The sequence below is a fragment of the Leucopleurus acutus genome (assembly GCF_964270905.1).
Source record: "Leucopleurus acutus genome assembly, chromosome: 16".
Classification (NCBI taxonomy): domain Eukaryota; kingdom Metazoa; phylum Chordata; class Mammalia; order Artiodactyla; family Delphinidae; genus Leucopleurus; species Leucopleurus acutus.
This window is the reverse complement of record NC_139158.1, coordinates 15,921,428-15,944,974: the sequence shown is the minus strand read 5'-3', so window position 1 is coordinate 15,944,974 and position 23,547 is coordinate 15,921,428. Positions and strand designations below refer to the sequence as shown.

General features: G+C 45.2%; 1 protein-coding gene across 2 annotated transcripts in view; it reads left to right on the top strand.

The window, feature by feature from the left end:
• Positions 1 to 7,034: 7,034 nt before the first annotated feature.
• The window catches only part of ITGAL (integrin subunit alpha L), a 39,992-nt gene continuing 23,479 nt past the window's right edge, over positions 7,035 to 23,547 (top strand). For both annotated transcript variants that reach the window (XM_082856654.1, XM_082856653.1), the window contains exons 1-11: positions 7,035 to 7,106; positions 7,937 to 8,039; positions 8,667 to 8,761; positions 8,871 to 8,938; positions 10,903 to 11,020; positions 11,145 to 11,275; positions 12,628 to 12,773; positions 16,250 to 16,382; positions 16,542 to 16,692; positions 20,161 to 20,234; positions 20,316 to 20,448. In XM_082856654.1, the coding sequence (XP_082712780.1) occupies positions 7,052 to 7,106; positions 7,937 to 8,039; positions 8,667 to 8,761; positions 8,871 to 8,938; positions 10,903 to 11,020; positions 11,145 to 11,275; positions 12,628 to 12,773; positions 16,250 to 16,382; positions 16,542 to 16,692; positions 20,161 to 20,234; positions 20,316 to 20,448 (1,207 nt within the window). In that variant the 5' untranslated portion in view covers positions 7,035 to 7,051. The remainder of the gene's footprint in view (positions 7,107 to 7,936; positions 8,040 to 8,666; positions 8,762 to 8,870; positions 8,939 to 10,902; positions 11,021 to 11,144; positions 11,276 to 12,627; positions 12,774 to 16,249; positions 16,383 to 16,541; positions 16,693 to 20,160; positions 20,235 to 20,315; positions 20,449 to 23,547) is intronic.

Sequence of the window (23,547 nt, the reverse complement as noted above, 5' to 3'; positions counted from 1 at the left end):
AGAGGCCCACTGGTCCCTGAGCGCCCAGAAGCTTCCTGCTGCCACACCCTTGCCTAGTCAATATTTTATTCATCCAAGAGCCACAGGAGAGAAAAGTTTCAGCATGAGGGTCCATGTGAACTGGGGCTAGAGAGGCCATTAGGAATGGACGCTGCCCTCCAAGTTATCGCTGTTCCTCATTCACAGAGCTCATATTTATATCTCTCATGACACATATTTCTATGAATGTCTGAACTGCCCTCTCCTCTCTTATAACTGGCCAATCCTCTCTCTATTCTCCAATTCACAGTCTGGAAGGAGCCAACAGATTGCTTACCTGCCCCCAGTGTATTATGTCATTTTATACAGTCATTAAATAAATTCCTGGCTCTGGGAACTCAGCCCTCTTTTTTGTTTGTTTGTTTGTTTTTGTTTGTTGTTGTTGTTTGTGGTACACAGGCCTCTCACTGCTGTGGCCCCTCCCGCTGCGGAGCACAGGCTCTGCACGCACAGGCTCAGTGGCCATGGCTCACGGGCCCAGCCGCTCTGCAGCATGTGGGATCTTCCCGGACCGGGGCACAAACCCGTGTCCCCTGCATTGGCAGGCAGATTCTTAACCACTGTGCCACCAGGGAAGCCCCCAGCCCTCTTCTTTCAACTCCTTCAACCTCTCCGTTTTAAATGATACAGCTTTTTGCTTCTGAGAGCCTAGACCTTGGAAAGCAAAAGCCTCTTAACTATCCTTAGGGACAAGGGCAGCCCCGAGTATTCATTCATTTAGTAAACATTTACTGATTCAGTATTTATCCACTCTGTTCCAAGCACTGTTCTAGGTACTGGGTGTACAGCAGTGAATAACAACTGTCCAAGTGGAGTTTACATTCCAGTAGGGAAGATGGACAATAAACTGGATGAATAAGGAAATTAGATAGTAGAAGCAGTTTATAAGTGCTAAGGAACAAAGACCTCGAGGAGATGAGGGAAGGAGCCTGCAGGAGAACAAGTGCCCTGAGGCCAAGGAGTGATGGATGATCAAAGGCTGAGATGTCTGATGAGTTAAGCCTTTGTGGGACATGGTGAGAACTTTGGCTGGTATTTTGAGTGACATGAGGAACCACTGGAAGGTTTTGAGCAAGAAAGTGACGTGATCTGACATATTTTTAAAGGACCCCTCTGACTGTAGCAGAGGCAAGGTTGGAAGCAGGACCCATTAGTTAGGAAACTGCCACAAAATCTGGGCACAAGGAGCTTCTGGGTTGGTGAGCATGTGGAGGTGCCTGGAGAGGGCAGGGAAACTCCTCACACCCTGCCCTGCGCAATTTTTCCATCTGACTGTTCCTGAACTATAGCTTTTTATAATAAGCCAGTGATCTAAATCTCCTACTTTATCATCTGTTATAACTTTGTAAAAGAAGGGAAATTTTTTATACATCTTTATTGGAGTATAATTGATTTACAATGTTGTGTTAGTTTCTGCTGTACAACAAAGTGAATCAGCTATACATATACATATATCCCCATATCCTCTCCTTCTTGAACCTCCCTCCCACCCTCCCTATCCCACCCCTCTAGGTGGTCACAATGCATCGAGCTGATCTCTCTGTGCTTTGCGGCTGCTTCCCACTAACTATCTATTTTATATTTGGTAGTGTATGTATGTCCATGCCACTCTCTCACTACGTCCCAGCCTCCCCTTTCACCCCTTGTCCTCAAGTCCATTCTCTACATCTGCATCTTTATTCCTGCCCTGCCACTAGGTCTATCAGAGAAGGGAAATTAAGTTAATAAGATATATATATATATTTACATATATGGCTTAATAGACAAAACTGGACATTACAAGGTAAACAAAGAGTGTTGCCCCCCACCATTCCAGTTCTATAAGGATTAAGTTGCAACCCACTGCAGTTGCCCACTGACAGTGCACCTGGAAGGGAATTCCGGAAGGAGAACAGTAAGATGGAGCTTTGTTTTGGATATATAATTAAGATGCATATCTAAGGGAGAATGTCAATGACCCTAGATTCTTGCATCTTCCCAGACATAGAAAATACTAAGATCATTAACTTGAGATAGCTGGGTTTTATGATTAGATTAGTAATCTTTTACCAAGATATATGCTTGACTACATGTCTTTCCCAGCCAAAAAAATCACATATATACCGGGTCCTCCCCTACCTCTTCAGAGCAATCTGAGAGGCTGTCTCCTGGGCTATAGTTCTCAATAAGGTCCCCCAATAAAACTGAAACTTGGGCTTCCCTGGTGGCACAGTGGTTGAGAATCTGCCTTCCAATGCAGGGGACACGAGTCCTGGTCTGGGAGGATCCCACATGCCACGGAGCTACTAGGCCCGTGTGCCACAACTACTGAGCCTGCACGTCTGGAGCCTGTGCTCTGCAACAAGAGAGGCCGCGACACTGAGAGGCCCGTGCACCGCGATGAAGAGTGGCCCCCGCTTGCCGCAACTAGAGAAAGCCCACGCAGAAACGAAGAAACGAAGACCCAACACAGCCTAAATAAATAAATAAATTTAAAAAAAACCAAAAACTGAAACTCACTGCTTTTACGGTGTGCAGTGTTTTTTCAGTCAACAACAACATCAAGGGGAAAAAAGTGAGATATTGACAAATAAAGAAAAGGAGAATTGGTAGAATTGCCGTAACTACTCTGAAAGACAATTTATTATCAGGTATTATTATACATTGTCTTTGAAGATGTGTATGCCTTATGACTTAAAATTTATCCTTGGGGGTATACCATAAGGGAATTTATAAAAATATACAAAAAGACATATACTAGGATTTTTACTGAAACATTGCAACTCAACATCTATCAGAAAAGGAAGACTGCATATGAGCATATCAAAACAATGGAATATTATATAGCTATCAAAATGAATAAACCAGAATTATATATATTCACTTTGATTGATCTCATAGACATAATAATGAGTTACCAAAGTGCAGAACATTTTATACAGTTTTGAAATCATTTTATGTCAATTAAAAGTCATAAATATCACACATATATAGATATATATTGTGATACTTATACATACTAAAATATAAAAGCATCATTACCCTCAAACAATTGTAATTATTGCTTCTAAGGCATGAGGAGAAGAGAACATGGATTACAGTATTATTTGCATTGATATATTTATCAAAAAATATAAAATAATCTGATGCAAAAAAATAAAATCTGGGCACAAGATGGTGATGGCTTGGACCATGGAATGAGCAGTGATGAAGATACAAAAGAGCATGATACAAAGTCCTGTTTGCTCTCTTGAGTGGAGCAAGAGAAAATTCTCTCTCATCGTTTTCAGATGAACCTACAGAAAAATAAGACATCATTGAGATCACTTTACCCCACAGAGGACACACAGACTTGAGGCATCCAGCCCACTGGCTCAGTCTTAGTTGCATGGATTCTGTGTAACCTGGAACTTCCCAATCTGAGATCTCATTTGTCACTCCTCTGTGACGTGATATGTTTGAGTCCATTTTCACGACCCTGTGGGGAACAATTCATAAGTGGAAAAGCCAAGCCATCCTGGAGAGAGCTGCACGTGTTGGGTCCAGTCTATCCGTGGCCATCTTTGCCCCAGGCATCACCTCAGGTCCATTCAGCCATCACCACGCCAACAGAATCCTTCCACACTGTTCATCTGATGCAGTCAATATGACATCATACAGAAACCACCTACTGAAGCTGCTTTCCTCAGAAAGGGGTGCGAGTATGGCCAACACTTTGTGTTTCATAAACTTTTCTCTAGATGCTCGGTCTGTTTGCCCACTGAGGAGACATTCAGTAGGTTAGACCATGGGGCACAGAGAGGCAACAAGGCCCCTGAAAGCCATACCAAGGAGCTCAGACTCAATCTTGTGTGGGCAAAAGGGGAATCATCAGGGGTTTTAAAGCGTGAGAGAGACATGCTCAGGTTTCTCAAGGCTACTGTGCGAGTAGCTGGGAGGTAGAACCTTCTCTAGGGGGAGGGGACTGAGGGAAAGAAGAGCTGCAGTGGCAATAAATTGTTCAGGTGAAAACTGGTGGAGGTTCTAACAGAAGGGATGGAATGGAGAGACAGTTCAGAGGATCTGGGCCCTCAGAGAACTGACAGTCTCAGTTATGATGAAGACAGCTGGCGAACATGACTAGGGAAGAAGTTGTGTATGTGTGTCTGTGTGTGTGTCTGTGTGTGTGTGTAAGGTGCATCCTGCCCCTCAGGCCTTCCCCATGTGGTCTCAGCCTGAGATCCTTGCAGCCCAGCTCTTCAGGGGAATCACCTGCTCCCTCCTGCATTGGGCCCCTGACTTCCTAGAATCTTTGGGGCTTACTTGTACTTTATAGTTCCTCAGCCTTATAAACCTTGAAAAGAAGTGGGGGGAAAATATATATATTATATATATATGTATAATTCTTTTGTTTTTTTAAACTGAAAACCTGAACATGATAAATACACAAATGAGTATACCCACCTGCTGAAACATACACATAAACTAATATAATCCAAGCAATGGAGACTCTGAGAGTGTTTCCTGAATCCTTTCATCCCAGGTGTTCTATTCGTTGCTACTGATACACTTAAAGTTTCTATAAACTTAAGCCCTAACTCAAGCATCTAAAATTTGAAGCTGGTGTAAAGGAAAACCTTCACACTGGAGATGGCTAATTTGACTATTAATTCTGGATTAGATGTTCCGTGGTGAGAGGAGAATTATAGTTTTTCCAAACAGATCAAACCTGTATGGTTAACTACTAGAACTAATAATTTTTTGTCATGAAGAACGTAGGGCTCCAAACTGGTAACCATGGTTATTCTAGAGTTTTTATCCTTTTACTTTATACACTTCTGTGATGTTTGAATTTTAAAATGTATATTCTTTTTGTAATTTCAGAACAAAACAAAAGAATTTGGTTAGCTGTAAATTGAAACTGCTGTACAGAGAATCAAAGAAATCAGTCTGACTTATCTGATTTTAACTGAATTTGAAAAAGACTGTTTAATATCATCTAACAAGAGCCAGCTTGTCAAATTGTAACTGCCTGGCGGTAGATTATGGGTAATCTGACTGCAAAAGCCTTCTCCAGGGCAGTGACACTGGAAGTGGCCTTGCAGGTTGAGCAGGATTTCCTCACAACAGAGAGAATAAGAAGTGTATCAGTATTGCTTTCCCATAAACAAATACACTTCCTCTATTCTGTTGTGTTTTTAATATTTTTATTTTTTTTAATTACCCGTTATACACCCTCTTCCAGATAATGCAGAAATGTGTAATCTGTATTCTGCAGAGGTAATCACTGTTTAGAGTTTGGTTGTGTGTCCTTTCAGATTTTTTTTTACAAACACACCCATAATTTCAACTTCCATTTATCTTTCTTTTTTTTCCAGATATAAATCACATACCATTTAGTGTTTTTTAAAAATATATTCAGAAAGTTGTGCAACCATCACCACTATCTAATTCCAGAACATTTCATCACTCCAAAAAAAATCTCTATACCCAAGAGCAGTCACTCCACATTCTCCACTCCCCCCGCCCTGACAACCACTCATCTATTTTCTGTCTCTATAGATTTGCCTATTCTGGACATTTCATGTAAATGCAAGCATACCATATCTGACCTTTTGTGCCTGACTTGTTTCACTTAGCCTGATTTTCAAGGTTTGTCCGTGGACAAACATTGTAGAATGTACAAACATTCTACATGGACAAACATTGTAGAATGTACCAATACTCCATTCTTTTTTTAATGACTGAATAATATTCCACTGTATGAATAGACCACATTTTGTTTATCCATTCATCAGTTGGTAGACATTTGCATTGTTTCCAGTCTTTGGCTAATATGAATAATTCTGTTATGAGCACTCGTGTATAAGTTTTTTGGTGAACATATTTTCAATTCTTTTGGGTCTAGACCTAGGAATCTCTAGGTCACATGGAAACTATGTTTAACTTTTTTGAGGAACTGTCAAACTGTTTTCCACAGTAGCTGCACCAGCTTAAGAGTTCCCATTTCTCCACGTTCTCACAAACACTTAGTTTCTTTCTTTTTTACTCTAGCCATCCTCGTGGGTGTGAAGTGGTATCTTTTGGTTTTGATTTGTATTCCTCTAATGACTAATAATGTTGAACATTTTCGTGTACGGAGTGGCCATTTTATATACTGTCTTTGGAGAAACGTCTATTCAAATTCTTTGCCCACTTGAAAACTGGGTTGTCTTTTTACCATTGAGTTACAGGAGTTCTTTATATATTCTGTTTTGTTTTGTCATTGTTGTTTTTTTCCTTTTTTGGCAGTGCTGCACAGCATGTGGGATCTTAGTTCCCTGACCAGGGATGGAACCCGCGACCCCTATAGGGGAAGTGCAGAGTCTTAACCACTGGACCACCAGGGAAGTCCCACAAGAGTTCTTTATATATTCTGGATACAAGTCCTGTATCAGATGACTTGCAAATCATATATCTCCCATTCTGTGGAAATTATTATTTTTTGTTTGTGTTTTAGACTCAAAACGAATTATTAAATATACTGTTCTGTAACTTGTTTTTTTCTTCGATGGTGAGTGTATCATGGGCATCTTTCAACATCAAGAGAAAGCTACATCATTCTTCCCCCCGCATCTTATTTTTTTTCAATCCTCCTTTTTTGTGGCTACATAGCATTCCATTACGGTTGTACCACAGTTCATCTGACCAGTCCTCCACTGAGCTTTAACGAATCTTAAGTTTGTGTGCTGGTGAAGGATTGAGACACAGCAGCTCTCGGGCAGCACTACTGTGCTGCCTGCCGCTGGATGATAAGAAAATGCAAGCAGGCACAGGAAGTGTCTTTAACCTGCTTACACTTCCTCTCTGAACCCATGCGGTTTCACAACCCCTCCAGGCACAACCCTCTCTCCCCCAGTGCAGTGTCACCAGCCTGGCGCCTCTGTGAGAAATTTCCACTGCAAGCGGCCCTGAGGCATTATCATTTCCCTCTTTCACCCTGTCTAGGTTGCCAGTAAATCCCAAGAGCCCTCTGAGACTGCACCTAGGTCGGGTCCCTCCAGCCCCTTGAAAGATGAATTCCTGCATCATGGTGATGAGGCTGCTGCTGTCTGGGCCTTTTCTCTTTGGTAGGCAAGAGAGGTGGGGAGGGGAGGGGACATGTGTCTGTGACCAGGGAAACTGCAGGGCTTTGTGGAACCAGAGTAAATGAGCAGCTGTTTTAAGTGTGGGATTGGCCATAGGTAACGTGGGGCCCAGGAATTCTGGAGGGAGAAGGGGGGAAAGAAATGACATCTTAAGATGTGAAATGAGCCTGAGGCCTGGAAGGAAAGCAAGGCCAAAAAGAACAGTTTGGGGCTTAGGTGGGGGATGTGATGGGGGAATTTGAGATCTAATGGTTATGGCAGAGACTGGTCCATGGTGGGGTGGGGAGGCAGGGAGCAGTACAAGAGTGAGGAGGCAGCTTCACAGGATCAGGGGATCTTGAACTTTCACGGGGAGGGAGCCTGAGGCTAATTATCTGAGTTTTCAGGGCGACGGGGCCCCAAGCCCAGGGGAGAAGTGGGTGTGTGTGGGGAGATACACCCTGCCTTGGGGCATCCCCACCGCCTCGGGTTGGGGGGGACCCTTCGGACTGCTCCTCTCTTAGGGGCCTCTGCCTTCTCATCCTTCCTTCTTTGCTGATGGGCCAATCGGGAAGTTGTGTGTCCTCCCCAGGCCCTGGCGCTGCCAGAGCTCTGGGTAGTAGGGAATTGCTTTCACATTTCCTGGAGTCCAGGAAATGGGCTGCCAGCCCTGCCCGGGGTGTGGGTGGCCTGGGGAGAAGGAAGCGAGGTCTTTGCGGGTGAGGCCGCCCACTGCGGGCACGTGGGTTGCGGCCAATCAACGCCCGCCGCTCTGAGGTGGTCGTGGGGGGTCCCTGGTCGGAAGTGGCTGACCTGGTCCTGGTCTCCCTCAGCCCCAGCCTGGAGCTACAACCTGGATGTGCGACACGTGCAAAACTTCTCCATCCCAGACGCCGGGAGGCATTTTGGGTACCGCGTCTTGCAGGTTGGAAATGGGTGAGCTGTCGCCGCAGGTCCTCCCTGCCCTGGCCAGGACCTTCCGGTTTTGAGGAGTCCGTGGTGGGACCCAAGCAACAGGAGCAAGGCCATCAGATAGTAGGATGTGGACCATCCATCATTAAAGCACCTTATAAGTGCCTAATAGAAGGGAATATGTATCACAACCCCTAAAACACTTGGCCATACTTCCTAGATTCCAGACTCTTTCCCAGACTAGACAGTGAGCTCCTCGATGGCAGAGATTTGGTTTCTCTCTCTAATCCCCACCCCTCCCTAGTACATACCACAGCCTAGCACATAGCAGGTAAGCCATAAACGACTTTTGAATTGTTGGCTGATTAAATGAACTCGTATTGTGACGTTCCAGCAGATCATTCTCTGGGACTCTGTTTTTCTGGACTGTAAATGGAAAAGATCCTTAACTTTCTAGAATTCTGTCACATCGGATTATTTATCTGGGATTCAATAGGGACGAGATGGGGGCTGAGGAGTCACCCAGAAGAGGAGTGGCTGAATTGCTTTGAGATATCTTGTGGGGGGTCCAAACCCCCTTAATAGGTAGGAGTTGGGAGGGGGGGGTAAAGGCCTGGGCAACTCCATCTCACAGATGCGATTTCTCATCAGGGTTGTCGTGGGAGCTCCAGGTGAGGGGAACAACATGGGAAACCTCTATCAGTGCCACCCAGGCACTGGACACTGCTTGCCAGTCAGACCAAGTAGTGAGTAACTGATTTGGGAGCTGGGAGGAATGGTATCGGGAAATTGAGGCTGACCCCATCACACCTGGATTGCCTAAGTTCCTCCAGACCAATCTTCTGGTGCCTGCAGGTTCCAACTATACCTCCAAGTACTTGGGAATGACCTTGGCGACAGACCCCACAAGTGACAGCCTTTTGGTAAGAGTTCTGTACAGTGTGATATCAGCGCCTGTGAAGATTGATGCTAGGAAAGGGAGACAAAGGAAAGAGAAATATGGATTAAAGATCCTATAGAACAGCGGTCCCCAGCCTTTTTGGCACCAGGGACTGGTTTCATGCAAGACAGTTTTCCCACTGACCGGGCTTGGGGGTGGGGGTGGGGGATGGTACAGGCAGTGAAGGGAAGCCATGGGGAGAGGTGGATGAAGGTTTGCTCGCTCGCCGCCGCTCGCCTCCTGCTGTGAGGCCCAGTTCTTAACAGGCCCCAGAAGGGTAGTGGACCGAGGGGGTGGGGACCCGTGCTATAGAAGATTATAGGCATCAGAGAGATTCAGATTCAGTCCGTGTTTATTGAGAGCCATCTATCAGTCAGCTATTTTTGAGACCTTAGTTATCTCAGTGTTTTTTCCAAATGTACAATATCTGTGACCGTTAACATACAAGGTGATTTGTGGTGGTACACAACTTTTAATGTTTTAATAGTCATATATTTATTTAATGGCTTATTAGAAAAACTATTCAACAGGTACGTTAAATGCATGATTTCTTGCCTCGCATTGCATAGGATGAGGCTAAAGTTTAAAACAGTAAATTTTAAACAAGTTCCTCTTGGGTTTTGTTTTTTGTTTCTTGTTTTTGTTTTTAATTTTATTGAAGTATAATTGATTTACAACGTTGTGTCAATTTCCGCTATACAGCATAGTGACCCAGTTATACATATGTTCTTTTTCACATTCTTTTGCATTATGGTTTATCACAGGATATTGAATATAGTTTCCTGTGCCGTACAGTATGACCTTGTTTATCCATCCTATATATAATAGTTTGCATCTGCTAATTCCAAACTCCCAATCCTTCCCTCCTCCATCCTCCCTCCCCCAATAAGGTCCTATAGTATAGCACAGGGGACTATATTTAATATCCTGTCATAAACCATAATGGAAAAGAAAATATGAAAAAGAATATATATATATATAGCTGAATCACTTTGCTGTACTCCAAAAACTAACACAACATTGTAAATCAACCATACTTCAATTTTTTTAAAAAAGTAAATTTTAGTTAAATAAAATATTAATAATAGTGTGGATGATATGCCCATATGACAGAAATTGTGAACTGGTACACAAACGCCTAAAGTTTGGGAAACACTGCCTTATCTCTTCTAATCCTCAAGACACTCAGGTGAGATAGGGATCAGTATACAGATTTTACACATGAGGAAACAGGACCAAAGGGGTTAAAAGACCTGGTCAAGGTCACATGGTTTTAAAGAGGTAGAGCCAGGATTTGAATATAATTCCTATTTGATTACAAGTCCATTACTCTTTACAGTTCATCCCAGCAGCATCCTTCTGACACAGGTATATAAGAAATAGAAGGCTAAGCGAGTGAAATAGTTATCCAGTATTTAATTGGAGCTTGATTACTTAGCTACTCTTACATGCCTGGCATTGTGCTGGGTACTGATGGGGCAAGGGGAGTGAGATGCAAAGATGACCATGACGTGAGCCCTGACTTTCAAGAAATTACAGTCTGGCAGGAAAGATAGTCATAAATGAAAGAAACATCACTGTATATTCTGGGAATATGGAGTCATTTGATTTGGCTTAAACACAGAATGTGTAATTGGAAATAGAAGGGGATGGGTTTGGAAATGTAGGATAGTGCCTACTGTGAACTATATGAATGCCAAACTAAGGAGTTTAGACTTTGTCCTATAGGCAGCGAGCATCCGTTGGCATGTAACATTGGTAGTGGGGATGGAGAGACTGATACAAGATACCTGGAGGCCGAATTACCTTGCCTTAGCAACCAGTTGGATGATGGGAATGAGGTCGGGGGATGATGACCCTGAAGGCTTTTGTTCTTGGTTGATGATGCCCTAAAGACACACAGCAAGAGGAAGCCCCAACCTTTTAAAAAACCTTTGATTCCTTCAGGCCTGTGACCCTGGGCTGTCTCGGACATGTGACCAGAACATCTATCTAAGTGGCCTGTGTTACCTCTTCCGCCAGAATCTGAGTGGCCCGGTGCTGCAAGGGCACCCTGGTTATCAGGGTAAGGAACGGGGGATCCAGTGGGTAAAAATACCTCCAAGTGGTTGCCCATACATGGGAACTGGCATGGGCAGGCCAGCCCCCAGAGACTCTTTACCAAGTCCCTCTGTGTCTGGCCTCTGTAGAATGTATAAAGGGCAACGTAGACTTGGTATTTCTGTTTGATGGCTCAAGGAGCTTGCAGCAAGATGAATTTCAGAAAATTCTGGACTTCATGAAGGATGTGATGAAGAAACTCAGCAACTCTTCCTACCAGGTAAACATATCAGTTAGGATTCCTGGTTGTAGGCAATAGATGCCTACCTGAGCTAGCTAAGGGCATAAGGGGAAAATTTAGTACAAGTTTTCTCTAGAACCTAAGGGCATGGCTATTACTGGACCTCTGCTTCCAGAATTCTTCCTAATTCTCATTTCTGTTTCTTTTTGGCTTTTGCTTCCTTCTCTCTTTCTCTTTCTCTCTGTAGACTGGCTCTCAGCTTCTTTGGATCACATGGGTCTGTGGAAAGCTCCCAAGTTCACATGTTAAAGTTTCAGGAGGTGGTTTTTTTTGTTGTTTTTTTCCAATCTTCCTCTCAAGCAACCCCTCCCTCTGCAAATTCCAGTTTCTCAGAGGAGAGATTCTGACTGGCCTCACCTCAGTCCCAGCCAACTGTATCTTGTTTAGCAGGGTCACTCAGCAGAAATATGGTTGCTGGGAACCATCTCTATTGGTGAGGTAGGCAGAACCCAGAGAACCGGAGCCCAGCAGACAGCACTCCATAACGGGTTCCAGGTTGATTTATTTCTGTGTTTGTTTATATACAGCTTCACTTTCAAAAGAATGATTCGAGGGACTTCCCTGGTGAATCCATGCTTCCACTGCAGGGGGCATGGGTTCCATCCTTGGTCAGGGAACCAAGATCCCGCATGCCGAGAGGTGTGACCGAAAAAATAAAACAAAAACGATTCAAGGCAGGAGTGTGGAGTTGGGTTGCCCAGGTCCTGGATAAGAAGTAGAGGGCTTCCCTGGTGGCGCAGTGGTTGAGAGTCTGCCTGCCAATGCAGGGGACACGGGTTCGTGCCCCGGTCTGGGAGGATCCCACATGCCGTGGAGCGGCTGGGCCCGTGAGCCATGGCCGCTGGGCCTGTGCGTCCGGAGCCTGTGCTCCGCAACGGGAGAGGCCACAACAGTGAGAGGCCCGCGTACCGCAAAAAAAAAAAAAAAAAAAAAAAGAAGTAGAGATGGGTGGGACTTCCCTGGTGGTGCAGTGGTTAAGAATCCGCCTGCCAATGCAGGGGACACGGGTTCAAGCCCTGGTCCGGGAAGATCTCACATGCCGCGGAGCAACTAAGCCCACGCACCACAACTACTGAAGCCTGCGTGCCTAGAGCCCGTGCTCTGCAACAGGAGAAGCCACCACAATGAGAAGCCCGCGCACCACAACGAAGAGTAGCCCCCGCTTGCCACAAGTAGAGAAAGCCTAAGCGCAGCAATGAAGACCCAACGCAGCAAAAATAAATAAATAAATTTATAAAATAAAATAAACTTATAAAAAAAATGTAGAGATTGGAGCAAACAAGTGGGAAGGACTATGTAACGACATTTTTTGTCTTCTTTCCTTTCTCCAGTTTGCGGCTGTTCAGTTTTCCTCAAACTACAAAACAGAATTTACTTTCTTGGATTATGTTAACTGGAAGGACCCTGATATTCTTCTCGCCAAAGTCAAACACATGCGCCTGTTGACCAACACCTTCGGTGCCATCAACTATGTCGCGTGAGTTCCCTTTTGTGAGAGAGCCCATCCGTCGGTTGTTCTGTGCGCACTAGCTTCTTCAAGTTGCAGGCTATAGGAACTCAACAGGTGGGCTCAGCAAGGGGCAGGTTATTGTAAGCATTCTACTGGAGCAATTTTATTCCAGGTTCTTTATTATTATTATTGAAGTATATAGTTGATTTACAATATTGTGTTATAGTCCAGGTTCTTTTGATTATTTTTTATTTTTATATTTATTTTTGGCCACGCCATGTGGCTTGTGGGATCTTAGTTCCCCAACCAGGGATTGAAGCCGGGCCCTGGGCAGTGAAAGCACAGACTCCTAACCACTGGACCGCTAGGGAATTCCGGGGTTCTTTGGATTATAACAGGACTCTACACCAGCTAAATCCCAAAGGGGAATTCGTGAGAGGATGCAGGGATAGCTCATGAACCTTTGGGACAGAGAATATTTCCAGGCCTCATGAGGGATTAGAACCAGAACTTGAAAAGAGATTGTGAATGATGGCAGCCACGGTAGAGTCGCATGTTAGTTGGGGATCAACTTTTGAAGTCAGCGTACGAATACAAATCTCAGAGAGTTAAGTTATTTTTGAATTATTCTTTGAATTGTTCATCAGAGTCAATATATCCAAGTCCCACATTGGAAACTAGCATATCCTGATTTTCTAAACCTACTAACCCAGAGCTGGATCAGATTACTGTGTTTAAATTGAGACCTAGATGAATGTAGTTGGACTGTGTTAAAGGGCCATATTGTATATTTTTTAAATACCTGTATTTAAACATTAGAGTGGCCATGGAAACTGAGACCACTTTGGGGAATAAGAGAATTACATCTCCTATCTCATGCTCCCCCGGGGCATACGCTCAGATTGAGTGAAATAGCAGAAAGGATCTCCTGTACTATTACACTTGTATTTTTCATTTATATTTCTTTGCCAAGCATGTATAGTTGGATTTGCATAAGTTAAACATGCATGTGACGTATCTCAAGACTCTGCATGTGTTTCCAGCTCTTTTCTTCTGGGGCTTACTTGACCTGTCATGTCTACTTCATTCTTCTCTCTGTAGATGGCTCTGGTGGGTACATGATCAAACAATGTCCATTGAAAAAATGGCAGCCTCAGTTCCTCAGTTCAGGTGAACAACCTGAATTCTAGCCTCCAGGAGAGGAAATCTGATTGGCTGAGCCTAGACTGTGTGTCCATGGGTCAACCCAGCTAAGGCCTTGTTCTACTTCATGACGTAGAGTCACATGGATTCAGGGGTCCCACCTCCATTGGGAAGGGGCAGTTCTTAGAGAACTGGGTCCCCACAGGATGGGAAGATACCCCAAAAGGTGTCAACTGTGGGAACAAAAAGAAGCGGTCATGGAAATGTATTTCATAAATAATTCTTGACCATCTGGCTGTGTGCCAGTCAGTGTTCCAGGTCAGGACTTGGCAGATTTTTTTCTGTAAGGGGCCAGATAGTACTATTTTAGACTTTTGTGGCCACATAACAGTTATCTGTTGCATATTCTTCTTTGTTTTTGTAACTCTTTAAAATCAAAAATATAAAAACCATTTTTGGCCCAGAGACCATATAAAAACAAGCTGTGGGCTGGCTCTGGTCTGCAGGGGTTTTTGCCATTTTCTAGGTGCTAGGGATTAACAGTGAACGAAACAAAGAAAAGTCTCTGCCCTCCTGGAGCTTAACATTCTAGTAGGGGAGAGAAATGTAATAAATAGGATAAATAAGTAAATTGGATCATATAGTAGAAGATGTAAGTTTTACAAAGAAAAATAAAGCGATGTTCAATGGGAAGATCAGGGAAGGTTACATCTGAGCAAAGGCTTGTTGGAGGTGAGGAAGCAGGCCATGTGGATACCTGAAGGAAGACCGTTCCAGGTAGAGGGAACAGCAGAGGCCCTGATCCCATGCTTGGGATGTTCACAGAAGAACCAGGACACCAGTGTGGCTGGAGAGAAGTAAGTGATGAGTTCAAGTAGTAGGAGATGAAGTCAGAGAGACCATCGAAGTCTGGATGAGGCTCTAGTGAGGACTTTGGCTTTTCCTCTGAGTGAGATGAAAATCATTGGTGGTTTTTTTTTTTGCTGTACACGGACCTCTCACTGTTGTGGCCTCTCCCGTTGTGGAGCACAGGCTCCGGACGCGCAAGCTCAGCGGCCATGGCTCACGGGCCCAGCCGCTCTGCGGCATGTGGGATCCTCCCGGACCGGGGCACGAACCCGTGTCCCCTGCATCGGCAGGCTGACTCCCAACCACTGCGCCACCAGGGAAGCCCCATTGGTGGTTTTGATCAAAGGAGTGATAATCTGATTTATGTTTTTAAAAGGATCCCCCTGGCTGCAGGGTTGATATTAGACTGTGGAAGGGGCAAGGGTGGAAACAGGGATGCCAGTTCGCAGACACTGAAAAATCCAGGTGAGAGATGATAGTGGTTTAAACCAGGGTGGAAATCCATGAGGAGGATCCATGATAGGCCATGTCCAGGTGGATGGAAGTTGGGGAAACATTTGCATCCGAGATAGAACAAGACGTGGTTTTGACCCCGCCCATCAGGTTCCTCTGTCTGTGGCAGCTTCCAAGTAGCTCTCCCGCCCTCTTCTCTGTATCTGTTCACCTTCCACTGTGGCCTCTCCAGGTGACTTTCAGCTTCTGTTCCCAGTACAGGTCATGCCATAAGTCAGGGGTTGTGGACTGGCTGCTCTTGGATTAATTGTCCATCTTTGGTTAGCTGTGGGGTGAGGAGGGGAGGATGTTCAAATAGAGCGGCTGTCCTAGTGGAAGCTGTAGGCAGCCTGTCTTGCTTCAGAAGGAGGCTGTGGGCAGGGCAGGAATTTGGAGCCTCGGCCTGTCCAGAATTCACTCCTTCCTTCTTTCTCTTCTGTCACGTGCACTGAGCACCTACTCTGAGTCAGGAGCCAGAGATACAGCAGCAAATCTGGTTTGGGGAAAAATCGACACAGAAACAAGTCTCTTTGATTACCTAGGAGATTTGCTGCAGCGGAGATGTACAAGTAGCCTGGCAATGGTAGGGGAGGCAGAAGGGGGTGTTATATGAGCTTTCTCTAGAAGAGTGGCTTTCCAATTTCCTTCTGCCATGGAGCCCCTCCTTCCACTGGAATCTCACCTAGATCACCAGCATATCTAACTGATTAAAGGGTAGTTGCCACGTGGTTGAAACGAAGAGTAGGAAGCCCAGAGTTTCCCCTCACTGCCCACAGACTCTGGGACAGCCTCGTGGCTGCCCAGGATTCAGTTGAAGACCACTGGTCCAGAAGGAGGCTGGAAACCAGGGTGAGGAAGGAGGTTCAGAGGAGAGCTTTGAAGGCTGGGAATAGCTGTCTGGGAATTGTGAGAAGGGATTTGGCATAATCAGCAGGACAGTGACTTAATGAGCAGGGTAAGAGGGAGATCTTACTCCCCTTTACGGGGAGTCTCTAACATCCCCTCCTTCCTGGACACAGGACCAAGGTGTTCCGGCAAGAGCTGGGGGCCCGGCCAGATGCCACCAAAGTGCTTATCATCATCACCGACGGGGAAGCCACTGACAAAGCCAACATTGACGCGGCCAAAGACATCATCCGCTACATCATTGGGGTACGGGCTCCAGGTCCCTGCCTCTTCTTACCACCCATCTTCCCTCTCCTATCCCTGAACCCCACTCCTTTTCTCCCTGGGGCCAGGGTCTTGTGAAAATAACAGAAAATTGGTCTGCCATTCTGGGGATGCTAGCTCTTCACTCTCCATTTCTTCCAGATTGGAAAGTATTTTAAGACCAAGGAAAGTCAGGAGACACTCCATGAATTTGCCTCAAAACCTGCGGAGGAGTTTGTAAAGATTCTGGACACATTTGAGAAGCTGAAAGATCTATTCACCGAGCTGCAAAAAAAGATCTATGTCATTGAAGGTGAGTGGCAGACCCTGGAAGAGAGGGTTCAGGGGGATGTATACAGAACCTCACCTGGGACAGCAGACTAAGGACACGCGGAATAATAATCACCGGAGCTTACAGAGCGTCTGTCACTGTGTTAAGAGCTCTCCGGTTAAAAGCCCTCAGGTAGGAATTTAAGGGAGGGGGATTTAGGAGCAGCCTCTATTTCCCTCTGAAAGTCTGTCTTCCTCTTGAAGCTCAGCCTGGTCCAGGATGGGTCCCCGAGCTGACCTATATCTTGTAGGCATCAGCTGAGCCCTGTAGAATGACTATAATCCCTTCCTCTCCTCACTCAGCTCCCTCATTGTCACTTGTCCTGGGCCTCAAATTATTTAAGACAGGCAAGCAGGCAGGGACCAAGTACAAGGAGCCCACAGGCCCTCTTCTTTGGCCCAGAATAAGAGGTTTGATTGTAGTCGCCAGATGGAGGACTGCCTATGGGAGAGTATTTCCCCAGGTAGCTTAGTCTGCTGAAAGATACCTGATTCCCCCAGGAAGCCCCTTCACTAGGACACAGCCTTGGTGTTCAGTTCACTTGAAGAGGCAATGGATTATATTTAATGGGACCAGGCAGACCTGCTCAAGAATTCACTCTGCCTGTGCTGTGTGACCTCAGCCAGGTCACTTTCCCTCTCCGAGCCTCATTGTTCTCTGTTAAAGGGGGATAGTGATACCAGTCTCAGAGGGTTGTAAGGTTTAACTGCTGTATTCATTTCCTAGGGCTGCTGTAACAAAGTACCAAAAACTAGGTGGCTTAAATCAAGAGAAATGAAAATTAAAAAATTTTAAAAAGCAAGAGAAATGTGTTGTCTTGCAGTTCTGGAGGCTAGAAGTTAGAAATTAAAGGTTTGACAGGGCCATGCTCCTTGTGATGGTTTCAGAGAGAATCCTTCCCTGCCTCTTCTAATTTCTGGTGTTCGCTAACAGTCCTTGGTGTTCCTGGACTTGTAGCTGCATCACTCTGGTCGCCTGGCCGTCTTCTCCCTGTGTGTTTACCCATCATCTTCTCTCTGTGTCTGTCCCTCTGTGTCCAAATTGCCCCTTTTAATAAGGACACCAGTCAGATTGGATCAGGGCCCACCCTAATGACCTCATTTTAACTTGATTACCTCTGAGAAGACCCTATTTCCAAATAAGGTCACATTCTGAGGCACTAGGGGTTAGGACTTAGACATCTTTTCTTCAGGGGACACAATTCAAGCCCTAATGACTGCTTAGCAAAGTGCTTGGTACCTTGTAGACTCTTGATAAATCATAGCTCTTATCCTCTATCCTTCCCTGCCCTTACTCATCCTTCAGATCACAGTTTAGATGTCATTCCCTCTGATAAGTTCTCGCTGATCTGGGTTCCCACGTGCTGCTTTAACCACTGTACATTCCCTGTCACAGCCCCTGTGACATACATTGTATTAGAACTCTCTATTAGGGGACTTCCCTGGTGGTCCAGTGGTTAAGAATCCACCTTCTAATGCAGGGGACGTGGTTTTGATCCCTGGTCAGGGAACTAAGAACCCACATGCCGCAGGGCAACTAAGCCAGAGCACGGCAACGGAAAATCCCACATGCCACAGCTAAGACCTGACGCAGTCAAAAAAATAAATTTAAAAAAAAAAAAAAAAGAGCTCTCTATTAGGTGTCTGTCTCCCACACTAAACTGAGAGGTTTAGTGACAAGTATTGTGCCTGCTTTCCCACCCTGTATCCCTGGCACCAAATATTTAGTGACTCTAAATGAGTGAACAAATCTCACTCATGAGATTTGTTGAACAAATCTTTGATTGGATGAACAAATCTTCATAATAATTGCTACGGTTCTTGAAAGCTTACAGGTAACAGGCACTTTATCTATATCCTTGAATCGGTTCTTCTCAGTATCCTTGCAAGGCTGGTGGTATTATTTTCATTTTATTTATTCATGCTGGCAACAACCATGGAGCAGGCGCTGTGACTCAGACTCTCAGGGATATTGCCAACATAGAACTCATATTCAGGTTGGATAAAGAAAGTCAGTAAACAAACAGGATGATTCAAGCTTGTGGTAAGTGCTATAAAGAAAATGAGTAAAGTGGTAAGACAGATTTAATTGGAAGAAGCCACTTTAAATAAGCTTTTCAAGGAAGGCCTTTCTGAGATGCAATTTTTTGGGGGCCATGCCGCGCAGCTTGCGGGATCTCAGTTCCCTGACCAGGGATTGAACCTGAGCCAGCAGTGAAAGCCCAGAATCCTAACCACTAGACCACCAGGGAAATCCCGTGAGGTGCTTTTTTTTAAAGTGAGGGAAAATTCACTGAGATAACTTTTGAGCTGAGGCATGAAAGATGAGAATCAGACAGCCATGGGAGAAGTGTGGGCAAAGGGCATTATAGTCAGAGAGCAGATCAAGTGCAAAGGCCAGGAGATGGGGCAGGGCTCGGTGTGCTGGAGGAACAGGAAAAAAGGTCAGTGTAATAGCAGTGTGGGGAGTAAAGGAGACAGAAGTTTGGAGAGGAAGGCAGGGGCCTCCCAGCTCCTCATGAGTTTGGATTTTAGTCTTCAGACCAATGAGAAGTTACGAAGGGTTTTAAGAAAGGGAAAGATGAGGTCTGATGTACATTTTTAAAAAAGAGTACACAACTTGCTCTGTGAAAAAAGGCATAGAAAGAGGAAGAATGAAGTCAAAGGGGCTTCCCTGGCGGTCCGGTGGTTAGGACTCTGCACTTCCACTGTAGCAGGCACGGGTTTGATCCCTGGTCAGGGAACTAATAACCCATGTGCTGTGCAGCACGGCCAAAAAAATAATACATTTAATTTAAAAAAAAAAAAAGAAAAGAATGAAGTCAAAGAGACCAAATTAACAAGCTCCTGCCTTCGTCAGGCATAAGAGGAGGATGGCTTGGGCCAGTGTGGCGGTGATACAGACGGTTCACAGAAGTGGGCAGATGTGTTTTGCAGGTAGAACTATCATGGTTTGGTCGTGTGTTGGAGGTAGAATGGAGGGAAAAGGGAAGAATCAAGGTTGTTTCCGGGGCTCTTAGCGTGTCATTAGGTGGGTGTGGGGAGCTATTCATTGTAGAGGGGAAGCCTGAGTAGAAGCAGAAATCAAGATCTGCCTCTTAGACGTGCTGAGTCGGGGAACGGAATATCCATACCTGGGGCGCGCGGGGAGTCGCGGGAGACTCAGGGCGTAAGTCGCTTCCCCGTCTGACGCTAAGGTCCATGCTCTTGGGAATTCCCTGGCAGTCCAGTTGTTAGGACTTGGCACTCTCACTGCCAGGGCCCCGGGTTCGATCCCTGGTCGGGGAACTAAAATCCCATAAGCTGCACAGAGCTGCCTAAAAAAAACAGTTCATGCTCTTTCTACCTTGCCTACGGGTGGATGCTGTGTTTTTTCCTCAGTCCTTTCTTGAGCAACACTGTTTTCACGGCTCCTTGGGTCTCGGCCCATTCTCCCTACCTCGTCCCCCAGGCACAAGCAAACAGGACCTGACATCCTTCAACATGGAGCTGTCCTCCAGCGGGATCAGCGCGGATCTCAGCAGGGTGAGTGGCGGGCCTGACACTACCGGCTGAGGGATGTGGTGGGAACGCAGCTGACCCACACTCATCTCCCTCCCTGGGCAGGACCATGGCATTGTAGGGGCCGCTGGAGCCAAGGACTGGGCTGGGGGCTTTCTCGATCTGAAGACAGACCTGCAGGGTGATACATTTGTTGGGAATGAACCATTGACACCAGAAGTGAGGGCAGGATATTTGGGTGAGTACTTCTCTTTTCTGCTGGGTTCTTTCAGCTTTGGGGAACCAGGGAGTCACTCAGATTGACTTTCAAAATAATAATGAAAGCAATTAAGCAACAACATGAACAAACTCAGTTTAAATATGGTTATAATAGTCTTCACTTTTCCCTTACTAACCCTTCACCTGTGTATTAATCATGTTTTTATTTTCTATACCTTATGATGCTTTGACATCGTGTGGCCTTGCTAATCCTGGAGAGGCTGCTCCTCCCAGGGCCAGCTAATTCCTACCAGTAGAAAACAACTTGCCTGGGAGCAGGCCTTCCATAGGCCAACTGGCCAATCCAGACACTGCATCCCAACCACCCTTTTATCTAACTTTCACACACCAGGCCAGTATCCACCCTGATGTAAATCACCCCAGGCCCAGGTACTAGATAACTGAAGACCACCTCTATAGCCCAGAGCCTGCCAACATCATTCAAACCGTCCAGTCCTAAGCTTGTTCCAACTTGCCTTGCCTCCCTCATTCCTTCCCACCGAAACTGCAGTAACAGCTCTGGGCCATTCTCCCCTTGCTCCTTCCACCCTGGGGCTTCTCCCATGTGGCCCTGCATGGCCTGCTGTGACACCTGCTTTGGGGAGCTGTGAGTGATAAACTTTTTTCAATGGCAGTGACTTCTCTGTGTCGTTACTCAGTTATACCTATAAATTAAATCCCGAGTCCACTTTAAAACAACCTGCCTCATCGGTGGGAGGACCAGCCCCTCCTCCGTGAGGCTTCCTCCCCTTGAATTGTCCAGGAACTCCAGGGTTGGTTCAGTCTCAAGAGTTCTCAGATACCAAGCACAGAGGAAACGAGGCTGGTCAATCTACCAACTGCTGTTGCTTCTCTCTGCCTCGTGGTGTCTTGTCCTGCACAGTCCTGGGGATGCTGTCCATCCAAGCCAATGCCAGTCTCAGGAGCAGAACGGCCTCACCCTTGCGCTTGGGGTTATAGCTCTTGTAGTTCACATTCAAAGAGTCAGCCTGTCTCAAGGCACGAACTGACTCCAAGAGCCCTGGGATAGGAGTGCTTCCAAGTTCTACCTCCTCATAGATCTAGAACCACCACCCTCCACCCTGCCTCACCCATGACCCTTGGCTGGGGGTGGGCTCAGTACACAAAGATTATTATTAAACTTTCAAAACACAAGATCTTATTAAATACTTTCCTCGGGAAAATTGGTGCTATTCATCGTGCATCTACTCTTACCCTTCTAAGGGAGACTGCCCTCTGATTTTTTCCTTGTTTTCCTTTTCTTTTTCTTTACTGAACAAGTATTATGTGCCAGGCACTGTTCTAAGCGCATGGCACATATTAACTTATTTTTATCTCATTGTATCCTCCCAACAACCCTGTAAGTAGATATTTTTATCATCTGTATTTTACAGATGAAGAAACTGAGCCCAGGAGACTTTAAATAACTTCCCCAGGGTCATAGACTAGTAGGTAGTCCCAGCCCCAAATCTGTGCTTAGTAACCACTGCACTTACACTGCAGCACCTACACTACTGCCTTCAAGGTGGTTTTCTGTTCTTCAGTATCCAGTTGGCCCTCTGCAGCTGCGGGTTCCACGTTTATGATCCATGGTTGGTTGAATCCCCAGATTTGGAAGCCGGGGATACCAAAGGCCAACTGGGACTTTGAGCGTCTGTGGTGGATTTTGGTATCGGGGCAGGTCCTGGAACCAATCCCCTGCGGATACGTAGAGATGACTGTACTGCAAAATAGCTGGCAAATTTGCTCACTGAATAAGAAGAAATAACCCAAAGTTGAATCTCTAGTTAGGCAGCCATACCACTATATACACGCACACAGATGTATGTATGTATGTATGTATGTATGTATGTATGTACATGTAGAAGTAAATATAATCTTGAGTGCCTACTATGCTACTATCCTTCAGATCTTAGTTTAGATCTCACTAACATGGTGTTAAGCATTTTACATCCACGGTCTTATTTAATCCTTAGAAACCCCCTATAAGGTTGATATTGTCCCAGTTTTTTTTTTAGACGAGAAGACTGGGGCTCAGACACATGAAGTAATTTACTCAAGATTATACAGCCAGGAAGAAGTAATACTTGGATTAAAACCTTGTCTCTCTGATTTCAAAGGGCAATTTCTTAACCCTTGTACTTCAGGAATATACATGAAGAAGCAGGAGAGTGATTCAGCCTCTTCACCAGTCCCCTCATGGGCTATAGAGTCTCAGACATCTGTTTTTCTCATTCACTTTCAACTGCTCTGAGCAAAGTAGGTCACGCGGAGGAGGGATACATTGGGAGATTGGGACTGACATATACACACTACTATACATAAAATAGGTAACTAATAAGAACCTATTGTATAGAACAGGGAACTCTACTCAGTACTCTGTAATGACCTATATGGGAAAAGAATCTAAAAAAGTGGATATATGTATATGTATAACTGATTCATTTTGCTGTACAGTAGAAACTAACCTAACATTGCAAATCAACTGTACTCCAATAAAAATTAATTCAAAAAAAATAAACAAAGAAGTTCAAATTGGGTCATCTTCAGAGCATTCCTGGGAGGTGGCTCCTGGCTCCTGCCCAATCCCTGGTCCAATTTCCTGCGGCATTTCCTCCAGCGTTTCATCAGTGTAGGAACAGAGGGCAGGGAACCTAAACCACAGGAGTTGTGAAGTATGTAGATAACCTCAGTGATATCTTGAAGCAGAGATGTTTTCAAGCCTCCTGCTTTTTTTTTTTTCTTGAGGTATAGTTGATTTACAATAACATATTTGTTTCAGGTATACAAGATAGTGGTTCAAAAGTTTTATATATTATGCTCCATTTATAGTTATTATAAAATATTGGCTATATTCTCTGTGCTGTACAATCACCACTCCTTATGGGTTTTTTTTAAATTAATTAATTAATTAATTTTTGGCTGCGTTGGGTCTTCGTTGCTGCGCACGGGCTTTCTCTAGTTGCGGCGAGCGGGGTCTACTCTTCGTTGTGGTGTGCGGGCTTCTCATTGCGGTGGCTTCCCTTGTTGCGGAGCATGGGCTCCAGGTGCACGGGCTCGGTAGTTGTGGTGCATGGGC